Raw genomic sequence first — 12,726 nt, 5'->3', positions numbered from 1 at the left:
TAATAATCCGGTGCTGGGGATCTTAAAACCAAATGGCCAACAGAGACTCTGTGCAGACCATAGGGAGCTAATTAAACGGGTCCACATGTCCCGATGGCCTCACCCATACATTGACCAATGACTGGCCCAGATCGAGGCGTCAAAGGTATACACTGCCATTGACCTGAGAAATGGGTACTGGAAGGGTGCACCAATACAAGCTGGCCTTTACCTTTGGGGGGCAGCAGTACATGTGGACCCGGACTCCCTTCGGATACATCAACTCTGGCAATGAATTCAACATCTTCCTACATAAGGCCATGCCCGACTTGGGTGAAAGGGGTAACCTGGCCTATGTGGATGATGTCCTGATAAAAAGCTCAACTGTGGAGGAAATCTGTTATGTTCTGACCCAGTTGAGGGTTGCCGGAGCAAAACTGTCCTTCCAAAAAGCACAGTGGTGCAGGACCCATGTCAACTTCTTCTGAGGGGCTCTGTCCCCAGGAGAAGAAAGTGGAAGCACTCCTAAAACTAAAAGACCCCACAACTCTGCGTGAGCTAAGAAGCCTCCTTGGACTGACTAATTACAGTAGGAAGTTCATTGAGGATTGCGCAGAGGTCACAAGACTCCTGATCCATCTGTTGAAGGGGGGGTCAAGTGGGAGTGGGGTCCAGAACAAGCCGAGGCAGTAAAACAACTCAAAAGAAGTCTCTCACAAGTGCGATGTCTAGCTTACCCTGTCAAAAACAAGGAGCTCTTCTTGGAGACAGGGTTCTCAAATTCGTGGTTGACAGCAGTACTATATCAAAAGCATGACAAGGTCAATAAAGTCATCTCCTATGCAAGTAAGTCTTCATCCTCTGTGGAGGAAAAATTCAACGATTGTGAAAAGGCACTTCTGGCAACGGTGTGGGCATTGAAGAATTACCACCCGTTCATCCAGGGTGAACACCAGGGAGACTCCACACCAGCCTCTGAAATACCTCCAAAGTGATAGAATCCGGGCTGGAAATGTGAGTAATTCCAGAATTACTTCCCGGATTCTGTCAATGAAAGGCTTTCCTGTGGAGGTCAGATATGGACAAAAAAAAAGGTCCCCTCACGCAAGGTCTGGCTGACTTGCATGATTGTGCCAGAGAAAACTGTCTCGAGGATGAAAGTCTTAAAACCCAGGACAACATGGAGGCGTACCTGAATTCCCTGCACAAAGTCTATGAAGAAGACAAGTGCAAGGGAATGCCCACAGTTTATATGGACGGGTGCTCCTACCATGTTGACAGCGACGGGGAAAAGGAACTGGTGGCTGGCGTTGGGAATTCCTGGGTGAATGATGCCCCGCAACCTTCCGCTGGGTACAATATCGGTCCTCGCAATAGTCAGTTGGCAGAGTTGATGGCAGTTCACCAGGCCATCCTCACTGCCGTCCAACACCAACTTCATGAACTGGTCATAATCACTGGTTGAGATTATGTACGGAACGGGTTCGTGGAGCACCTGGTTAACTGGAAAACACAGGCATGCTATGTGCTAATAACAAACCGCTGAAACATGGCAAGTTAATACAAAATATTGATGATCTGGTCACATCTAATGGGATGACCATCTATTGGAAGAAGATCAAGGGTCATTTCAGAATAGAGGGGCCAGACAAAACTGGAAACGACCTAGCTGATCAGCTGGCCAAAACCGGAGCCATCAAGGGGGATCTCCTTGAGACTGAGTCTCTGCTGGGGAAAATCCAAGTCACTGCTATCCCTAGGTCCCGAACAAATGCTCACAATGAACTCTCAACTGCACAGTGGAATAAGGAGACCCCAGGTGCTGATTTAATCGCGGCACAAAAAGGGGATCCAATTATTGGGAAGTGTTATCAACACATTGAGGACCCTGAAAACTTTTCTCTGACGGATACTGATTACATTGGGAAAGAGGATCTCAGAGTGTTTATGAAGTGTCCAAAAATGTTCAGAATACAAGACGGTTTTTTGGTAAGGAGATCCATCTCTGGCTGTGACCAGTGGGTGGTACCTACTTCATTCTGAAGTCTGATGCTAAGTCACGCCCATGACGTGGCCACAGCCGGTCATCTGGGGTTTCACACTTCTTTAGAAATCTTGCAGGAGGTTGAATACTGGCCACACATGGAGCAGGACATCGACCAATATTTGAAGGGTGTCTTGTGTGTGCACAATTTCAGCCAACTTCACTCACACACCGAGCTCCCCTCCAGAAGAGGGGGATGACACTGCCTTGGTCAGATTTACAAGTAGATTTCATTTTACAGCAACAAAATGATGGCTGCAACATCTTGCCAAACAACTATTGGGAAAGTTGGAACAGAGAGCACACGGAGAAAGGCCGCCAGTGTGTGTTCTTGTGTGCATTAAAAGAAGCGAATGGAAAAGCAGCGCTGCTCTGCTGCCTGCAAAAAGTTCCCATTGAAAAGGGAATATTTTACATTGAAAAGGATACTGCACAGGCGCTATTTTCATCTGTTCAACATCACACTGCGTTTATCAATGAGGCCCTGACATGCTCATCCATGTCTAGACTGTGCTCTAGCAGAAGAGAGCATTATCCCTGCGTGACAGGCAGTGTCAGGCCAGAGCTGGGTAATCAACAGAAGCTTTATTCTTGGCCGCTCGGGAAAACGCTTGTCTTTTGGGTTACACAATGTCAAAAATCATGCTTCAAAGATACCCTAGCTTTATGGGCATATGTCAATTTCAGTGAACCTGTGTCTTGAACAAACTGCTGTATAAAGGAAATTGGATGGGGTTGCAGAAAAATATTGGAAAGTCAGATGGAAGAGCACACCTTTTAAAAGAGACACCCCAACAGACTTCAACATGTGTAAAATGGGCTTTTGCAAAGAAGAAAAATACCTGTTTTAAAAGTGTAATGTTGAATAAGGCCTTGTCCCTGCCTAGAAATGTAAAGGGGGTTTTGCTGGGCAACATACATGGGATGTTCTATTCAGCAGGCTTGCTTCTGATTCAAAACAAAATAAAATAAAATAAAGAAATAATGGCATTGGCTACACTGGGGAAATCGGCCCAAACAGGTTTTCTGCCATGGCTTAAGGGACATTTGGCTGACAACAGGAGTGGCCTTACCCCCGAAAGAAGGAGCTACAATAGATTCTAGGACACATGCGTGCTAATTGCCACCTTTGAAAACTTTGAATGGACCAAAAGCACTAAACATCCTATGGCCATCAGACTTTTGTAGAGATTCTGGGACACATGCATGTGAAATAGGAAATCACACGTCCTCGCAAATTTTACTGGGAGCTTCAAAGCCAACTCAAGAGCAGCCTTGTAAGCTATGCCCTTATTTGCAAGACAATGCTGACCATTTGTTTCAAAAGACTATTTTATTAATAAACTTTTAAGACTTTTATCTCTGCAACAGACTTTGTAGGAATATACAAATGTAACATTTTAAATTTAGTTTTTGTGGCTTTTAAACGAGATTTCGTAGAGAATTGGATATTTTTAGAAAAGTGTGCATGATGCCACTGTGAAATTCAATACTTATATGCCTTATGATAATCTATACCCATGTATAAAGTTATAGAATTTTAAGTCGAATATTTATCACTGAAAATGACAATAATATAATATTATTAGACGAACGAAACAAAGTCTTATAAACTAGAGAGTTGGACTGTCATGCTCTGAGTGAAATATGTAATCTGCCTAGATAATTGGTAAAAAGGGCACAATTGACTACATGTGTGAGTTCTGTGAAGAATGATGTTAGCTAAAGTAACTGTGGGATGATCTTATGCATTGTACAGCCACATCATAAAGCTGATGTCATGTCCCTAAGAATCCAACCAGCTGACAGCAAGCGGTAACAATAACCCCTGACCAATCCAGTTGTTTAGAGGCATGCCCAGCTAGGCCTGCCCCACCATATAATCCTATGATGTCACCAAGCCTTATAAATAAGGGAGGCTGACAGAACTCTGGATACACACTCTCTCCTGAATTTTCAGCACCTGTGTATCCTGATCTCCTACATTCATCTTGCCACATTCCAGATCCTACTGCCAGGCCAAATCATAGCTGACCCTATCTCAGCAAGGCCTACATCAGGAAATCAAACAAAAAACCCCAAGAACAAAGGGGAAAGCTGTGGTACCCTTTTGGGGAGCATCCTGTGACCAGACCAGCTTTTTGCCCTCTAACTGCATGCCCGCTGTACCCCTGCCATCCAACTGTACTTACCATCCAGTGACCAGACAAGACCCGCTGTTGTTCTGCTCGGAAAGACCGCTGCTATCTGGTGACCTGAATCTTGGAGTCCAGAACCTGGTTGACTATTCCTAATCCCAAATTCAAGAGCAGACTGTGAGTATTCCCCATCCCATAACACATAGCCTTCCCCATCTTGACCCTTTGTCTTTGTTCTACTCTCTAAGTAATCCTATCCATACCCTGGTAACTTGTCCAAAACTGTTAGAATTGTCTATGCACCCCGTCCTTGGTTCCTAGTGCTAGCACCATTCTTGCATTCACCCCATCTTGTAACTTTTGAATAATTTAAGTAATTTCCACATAAAGAGAAACGTGGCGTGGAGCAGGTTAATCCGGTCGTTTAACCTGTTTCATGGGCAGCGCTATCTTCTTGATAATCTAGTATAAGTAAACTTTGTCTTTTTCTTTCCAAACTGATTTTCTCTCTTTCACAGCTTTATTATTACAAAACTGAACTTCTTTTATCTTGCAAATCTCATCCAATTCTTCAGCTATAGCCATCCTATCATTTCTATTTTGTCCCTGTGAGGTCCATCTATTCAATAGCCCAAAAACTGCATTTCGATTTAGAGTATTTCACCAGTTTTTCTTTAAAAACGTTATTCACATTTAAAACTGCTGTTGAGAAACATGAAACTTTCCAACGTGTGATTCGGCTGCATTGTTTTCTTACTTTCAACTTGCCTTTGAACTGTATGCTTTTTGTTGATACCTTGCCTTGTGGTTGCTAGTGTTTATACATTCCTGCAATTGTGAGAAATCATATTTGCCTCATTGATTTAACCGTACATTAATTAATTATTTGTCAAATTCGAATGTCATTTCATACCATTGCAAAGGGTTTTAAAATCCATTTTTACTTTTATTTAGTGAGGGAAGGTCGGATTCTGATTCTGTTTGCTATCTCATATCTCTGACTCCATGCTGCTTCTTTCTATCCACTCCGAATTCGATTCATAGGGGTTTGGGAGAGCATTGCAGGAGAAATCTTAACTCAGATGCTATCTACCCATATTTCAAAAGTGTTCCTATTTATTTGTGCTTTGGATATGTTCTAGTAGAAGGTTAACCAAGTGTATTTCAGTGGTTTTTATTCAGTGGTGATTGCTGCCCAATATTAAAATTTGTGTGATTTCTTTGAATTTTTAAATAAATAAATATTGCATTCCCACCAACAGGCCTGGTTCATGGTCCATTGTGACCCGGGGCATTTGAAAAAGGGGCTGTAAAACAGGTTGTGTGCAATCTCAAATTGAATTTCCAGAAAATAAAAAGAAAGCATTCCAATTGCGCGCTAAATCCAAGGCTAAGGGCAAGGGTCCTAGTCCGGTGTGTGTCGCCCGATTGAAATCCTTGCAACACCCTACCAAAATGCACCCATCGCAGACGATGATCTTTACAACATATAAGTTGCACTGCCATACTACCAATGGCACATCCTTGCGACATCCTACCAAAATACACCCATCAGCAAATGCAGACGATGATCCTTACAACATATGGGTTGCACTGCCATACTACCAATGGTACATCCTTGCGATATCCTACCAAAATACACCAATCAGCAAACGCAGACGATGGTCCTTACAACATACAAATTAGACTGCTATACTACCACTGGCACATCCTTGCAACACCCTACCAAAATGCACCATTCAGCAAACCTAGACGATGATCCTTACATGTGTCCTTCCCAGTTTGTTCTGGTATTTAATGAAGACTGTCCTGAAGAAAGTGGGTAAACTTGACTAAAAACCACTGAAACCGGTAGACATAGAACTTTAAGAAATTATTGGTTCTAGTTTTCCCACCTGGATGGGGGTCTTTTGAGACTCTCCCCTTGTTGTGGAAACCCTAATCTATGCCTTCAGCCATCTATTTTTCAGACGCCCTAATCGTAAACACCTTACAGGTTTGCACATAAGGGATAGGTAATTTAATTTCTCGCTTTTATTAAACTGATGACTCCGGTCATCTTTTATTAGCACCTGCACATTCCTAGTCAACTCTACAGGTCATTAAATTATATTTTCACCACAAGTAGACTGACAGTAGGAATGTGATTGAGCTTTATCATTTTATTGTTTTTTTGCTCTTTTTACTGCTGAACGGTCAGACACACTTCACATCCATAGAGGGTATCTGACTCAGGAGTAGACTTACTTCCACCACCATTATACAGAGGTGCATACTAGATATTTGCTAGTTATTCCATTCCGTTTTCTGTCACTGTTAGATAAGCGGCACATCACGCACTTCCTGGCAAGACTGGGCATTCAGGCAGGCATAGTTAGAACTCAACTCTATTTATTTAGTTTAATTCTTATAACGCACTGCATGCCCATAGGCCTCTGGGCGCACAAAAAACAGAGACATAGAAAGGACAACAAGAGAGAGCAAGCAGGATCAGAAAGGGGTCTGCCCTTCGGTCTTCTTTTGTATGCACACATCCTTGCGACACTCTACGAAAATACACAGTACCAATGAATGGCACAGTTATATTTTGGGATATGCTTCCTGAAACTTCACATGCACACACAAAACCTGTGATATGCCCACACCATTAGAGGAACCTGCCCGACATTCCCCAGAAAACAATAGGACAGGACAACAAATAACATGTTGACACTGTAAATCCTCATTTAAACGTTGTGAACTCAGGCAATGGCCCTCTAAATCCAAATGCACATTCCTTCCTGCATCCCCACTCCCACATGTCCACGTGCTCCTAAATAGGGAGACCGCCCTTCATCCCACGACCAGTACAGATAAGTGTACCATGGATTCAAAAGTCCCTGTGCGAACCCCCACGCACCCAAAAGTTTAGGAAAGTCTACCCCTTGCGTTTACAATGAGAATCTACAAGCAGTCCTAAATTTGAGGCCACTACACAAACACAATTAAGTCAATACAAACAGGCCCCTCAAACCTAACATTTACACTTAACCACCCCCAAAAAGGACCTGGTCCCACTATTTTATTTTAGAGGCCACACCAAATGCTGGACATGGAAAAAATGGATTGGGCGAACTGTCAACTCTTTGGAGGGGCGGGAGGAGGCCCAGGACCAGGTTGCACAACATTGCATCTCTTCATAGAACCCAATCTAAGCGATTTGCATAAAATCTAAGACCATTATGAGAACATCATAATGTCCACAATTTTAAACATGTCTTATAGTGATTTAGTAAGAAGTCCTTTTAATTGAATAATTGACTCTTCTGTTTTGATTAGTCACAATAGTACCCTCACAAACAGATGTCTGTAAATTGCAGGACACGTATACTAGTGTGAGCAGCTGTATCACAGTGGGCCTCATTACGACCCAGGCGGTAAGTTACCGCCTGGGCCGTGACTTTACCACCATGGCGTAAACTACGTTTACGCCATGGTGGTTGGCGGACTTACCGCCCCATTCCGACCTTGGCGGGGCGGTAAGTCCCCAATCCCCATTTACCCTTCCCCATTCCCATTTTTGCCCCATAGGGCATAATGGGAGTGGGGAAGGCGTTAATTACGCCACCGTAAATTACGGTGGCGTAATTAACTCCATGGTCCCTTAGCGCCATGGATTTTAACACCTGCTAAAAGCAGGTGTTAAAAGCACCATGGCGCTAGGGGACCTCGTAATTGGCGGTAAGGGGTCGGCGGTAAGGCGGTAAGGGGTCGGCGGTAAGGGGTCGGCGCAGCTAACGTGAGAGTTTCGCAGTTTCTGCCTGCAGCGCTGAGTCTTTCAAAGCTAGTTGAAAATGGGCAACCCCCACGTGCAATTAATCAACGAGCAGATTGCTCTCAGAACACAAGGCAGTGCTGCGAGTCTTCTGAAAGCGATCTGCATATTGAGGCGCAAGATATGGGAGAGTCATGTGCTGACCCCTGGGTCTGGGGGGCGGAGAGGTACTCTCGGAAGACATGTTTTGACGGAGCGCTGCTCTGATGTGTCCCCGCCCACTCCCTGCAGTGAAACAACACCCCCTACAGCAATAAAATAGCGGCCTCAACCCTTACAAAATAGAAATTAGTTATTACTCTTCCTCAATGTTGAGGTTTCTTATATCCTCAAATAGAACCGATAAATCTTGGTCCAATACCCGCACATTTGCGAAAAATATATCACAAGAGGGGCACACCTTTTGTACACAGTTGCATGCCTGTCACCATCGCCAAGGCTCAACTCCGTTTTTAGCCGTTTGGCACCCTTGCCATTTGCCTCCTGACCAGAGTGCCTCTTCTGGACAACTGTCAATGGTTCAGTGTTTGTACCTATACTGGAATCATTGTTTGCCTTCTGCTGGCAGCCTCCAACTGCCCTTTGTCTGCTCCTTCCACCAGTCCTAGATCACATTCCTTCTCACCTGCACTGATATGCGGCGCGCCGTGACCATCCCCTGAAAATGTGCACATACCGCATAGTTACCATCATGCTCCGCTGTACGTCCTCCTAGGCCTCAGTCCGCTGTCCATCATCGTGCGCCGCGGTCCGCTGAACATCCTCCAGCTTGACGACGTTCCCCACGTGATGGCGCACATGCATCACAAGTACTTGCTCTGTCTCAATCCCCACTACTCTGCCACTCCTCCGATTCTTGGCAGCTAGATTGGCAAACCACTTTCTTGTGTCTACTATGGCACCACGCTGGACAGGCACACTACTATGGCCCCGCTGATTACCTTCAGTGGACCGCCGCTTCAGCCTGGTCTGTGTCTTCAGGACCTCCCATATCTGTCCCACAGAACTACTATGCTGCTTTTCTTATCTGCTGGCTCCCTCAAGGCTGAGTTCCTTCCCACCGCCAGCACCATGGCAAGCTGGCTGCCTTGCAAGGCCATTTTGTGTGGGTGGGTGTGGATGGACCGATAACTTGGGTGGGGCACTGGTTGTCACCCTAGCTGCTCCCACTGCAGCAGCATTCTCCACTTCTGTACTTCCACATGAAAAGACCACCTCATTGCCGAGGAACTTATGTGGGTTCAGGGGTTCAGAGAACACAAGAGCTGCTTGTGTATAAGTGGTAAGCTTTATTGTCCACTAATACTTACAGACACGAGAGGTAAGTACAGGCAGGTAAAGGGACACCCACAAATCCACTTGACAAGCCCCTGGCCATCCAGCTCCTTCCCATCAGCTCCCTATCTCCAACTGTCATTCCTGGAGCCCCCTGTTATGTCCCCTGCCGGTGCTGCCGGCAGGGAGCGGGGTTGAGACGTGCTGGGCATGTAGGCCCTGTAGTGTGAGACACGGAACAAAGAGAACATGTCACAGCAGTTGCTTAGTCAGCACCGCACTGCTGGGTTCTGGCTGCGTGGGGTCCTTTATTCTGCCTCTCATATCACCACGCATGTGGGACGTGAGGCAGATATAACATTCCTCCTTTATCCCAGTTAACAAAATATGATCCAAAAATATTCACTGTCCCCTGTGCTATCTAGTCCTGCAGAGGTTCGTCCCCCCAAACCTGATAGTCAACATAGCCACATGGGCTTTTACCACTCATAGGGCCTCATTACAACTCAGGCGTTAAGGGTTAACGCCGTTGTTAACCCTTAACGCCTGATTCCGATTTTAACGGCTGCTTTTAGCAGCCGTTAAAATCCATGGCGCTAAACCGCCTTGGTGCTAATTACGCCACCGTAATTTACGGTGGCGTAATTAGTGCCTTCCCCACTCCCATTATGCCCTATGGGGCAAAAATGGGAATGGGGAAGGGTAAAATGGGAAATGGGGATTTACTGCCCCACTCACCTTGGAATGGGGCGGTAAATCCGCCATCCACCATGGTGTAAACATAGTTTACACCATGGTGGTAAAGTTGGCGTACTTACCGCCTGGGTCGTAATGACCCCAATAGTCTCTTAGCTTTCCCAACTCCCTTGCTGCTGCCCTTAGGTTGTACCCACCGGGTCGCTGCTGTGGCACTGTCTCTGATTGCCCTCCCCTACTGGCTCACCTTCGACCTGGGCGGGCAGCTTTCCACTCTGCGATACCTCTCCTGGGTTTCGGCCTTGTGTAATGTCCTCATTATTGCTTTGTTCTGGGGTGTGCCGTCTGTGTATTCCGTTGTCTCGTGGCTGTCTCATCCCATCTGTCCACATTTCTTCTCGTACCTTTTTGAACCACGAGGCATTTCTGGCAATGGTTTCCAGGCCTCGGCTCGATGCTACAATCGTTCCCTCAGTTCGGATGACCCTCCATGGCCTGTGATCATATTGAGTTTCCAGCTTTGATTTCGTGGGATTCCGTAATACCAGGACCTGGTCCCCAACCTTGTGTTTGGATTTCCTTGCTCTTCTCATGATGCTCATACGTTTGTTCGCCACTACTCTCCTGACGTGTGTCCGTTCACTGTCGAGGTCATCCACGCTCATGTTGGGGTGCTGTGGTATAGACAAATTCACCATTTTCCCATACACAAGGTCTGCTGGGGGTACAGTCGTGGAGCTGAGTGGGGTAACTGTGTATTTTCTTAGAAAACAGCACAGATCAACTTTCCACAGGCTGTTCTGTGCTTTGGATACGAGTAGGATTTTATTTAGTGTGCTCATGAATCTTTCCACGTCTCCGTTCGCCTGTGGCCACCTGCGTGTGATATGATGGTACTGGATCTGTAGGTCGTCCATGTACTTTTTTAGCTCCTTTCCATGGAACGGCGGTCCGTTTACACTTCTGATGTATCTCGGCGGTCCATGTGTGGTGACAAAATGTTCAAGTGCTGGAATCACTATGTCTGTCGTTGTTGAGGACACTATTTCCACCTCCAGATGCCGTGAGCAGTCGTTGATAGCCACCAGCAGATATGTCCCCTCCTGTACTGTGCAGAAGTCGATGCTGATGGCTTCCCATCTTGATGACCCTGGCTCCACTGACTGCATTGGCTCGTGGTTTGGCAGTGCTCTCGTTATTTGGCATTGGTGGCAGGATGTAATGGTCTTTTCCACTTTTGCGTCTATTTGGGGGAACCACACTATGTGTCGTATCCTGGCCTTGGTTTTGACCATTCCTTGATGTTCTTCGTGGCCTAACATGACAATCCTGTCTTGCAGGCTGATGGGGATTACTATGCGTGTGCCTCTCAGAATTAGTCCCTTGCTGGTGACTGATAGTTACTGTGACACCGAGAACATCCCTGTGAGGTAATCGTTTTCCACTGGCGTCTGATTGTGTATGTGGCGGAGGAATGACTTCCAGTCTCCAGCCATTATCATGTCCTTAATGATGTCGTAGCATGGGTCAGCTTGTGTGGCCTCCAGAATGTCGGCGATGCTGATGGCCTTAGGCTTCATGGTGTTGAGGATCTGGCAGATATGCTCTTCCATCTCTTCTGATTCATCTACTTCACCAAGTGTTGCAGCTCTTGGGTGTATGGACAGGAAGTCTGCCAGATTGTCAGTCCCTGCCAGGTACGCCAGTTCGAACTCATATTGTTGGAGGTGTAGCAGCCACTTCCCCGTTATGGCTGGCGGGTGTGCTGATGACCCCGTGAAGATTGTGATGAGAGGCTTGTGGTCGGTGTATGCCTTGAACTTCTACCCATAGAGATAAATGTGAAGCCCCACAGAACTGCTATGGCCTCCTTCTCAATATGTGAGTATCATTGTTCAGTGGGTGAGAGTGTTCGGGAGGTATAGGCAAGGGGTCTGGTCTCACCTGTTTTTGATTGTTGTACCAGGATTGCCCCAAGTCTGATGGGACTCACTTCCACATATAGTTCTGTTGGTAGGGTTGGTCATAGTATACCATGGTGGTGTTCAACAATGATGCCTTGATCCGTTCAAATTCTTCCTCACATTTGGGGCTCCAGTCCCATTTGACTTTGGCTCTGGTGAGTTCTCTGAGTGGTTCTGATATGGTTGCGAGGTTAAGAATGAACCTGCCGCAGTATGTGGCCATGCCCAGGAAACTGCGCACCTCCGTGGGTGTGTTTGGTGGAATGGCTCCTTTTATGTCTGCCACTTTGTGGGGGTCGGCAGATATTCCCTCGCTGTTGAAAACATACTCGAAGAATATTATTTCTTCTTTTAGGAATTCACATTTGGCACGGTGGATCTCGAGGCCTGCGGTCTCCAACCTTTTGATCACCATTTCTAATTGGTGCATGTGTTCCTCTCTGTTGGTCGCGTGAACGAGGATGTCATTGCTGACATTTAATACCCCCAGAACACCTTGGATGACTTCTTGTATGGCTCGCTGGAACACATCTGCCACCGGTGATATTCCAAAACGTAACCTTGTGTACCGCCTCAGGCCTAGGTGAGTCGAAAAGGTTGTGATATATCTCGAATCACAGTGTAGTTTTAGCTGATGGTAGCCTGCATTGAGGTCTAGTTTCTAGAAGATCTTGATTTGATTTGTTTATTTGTATAGCGCTCCAAGCATCTGGGCGCATTTCTTACATAGCATAGTTACAGAATGTACTTTGACAAAGAGATATTTTACACAATTACATAACGAAGTTACATATTTACAGGTGAATATTTCTTACA

At 45.9% G+C, this 12,726-nt stretch overlaps 1 protein-coding gene across 1 annotated transcript; it reads right to left on the bottom strand.

Moving 5' to 3' along the window:
• Positions 1-11,935: 11,935 nt before the first annotated feature.
• On the bottom strand, positions 11,936-12,325 carry LOC138562536 (uncharacterized). Its single transcript, XM_069642780.1, has one exon. It carries the CDS (start codon positions 12,323-12,325, stop codon positions 11,936-11,938), a length of 390 nt encoding a protein of 129 aa, XP_069498881.1.
• Positions 12,326-12,726: the final 401 nt, after the last annotated feature.

Source organism: Ambystoma mexicanum, chromosome 1q (assembly GCF_040938575.1).
Source record: "Ambystoma mexicanum isolate Mex_15411 chromosome 1q, UKY_AmexF1_1, whole genome shotgun sequence".
NCBI classification, from domain to species: domain Eukaryota; kingdom Metazoa; phylum Chordata; class Amphibia; order Caudata; family Ambystomatidae; genus Ambystoma; species Ambystoma mexicanum.
This window is presented reverse-complemented; position numbering and strand designations above follow the sequence as displayed.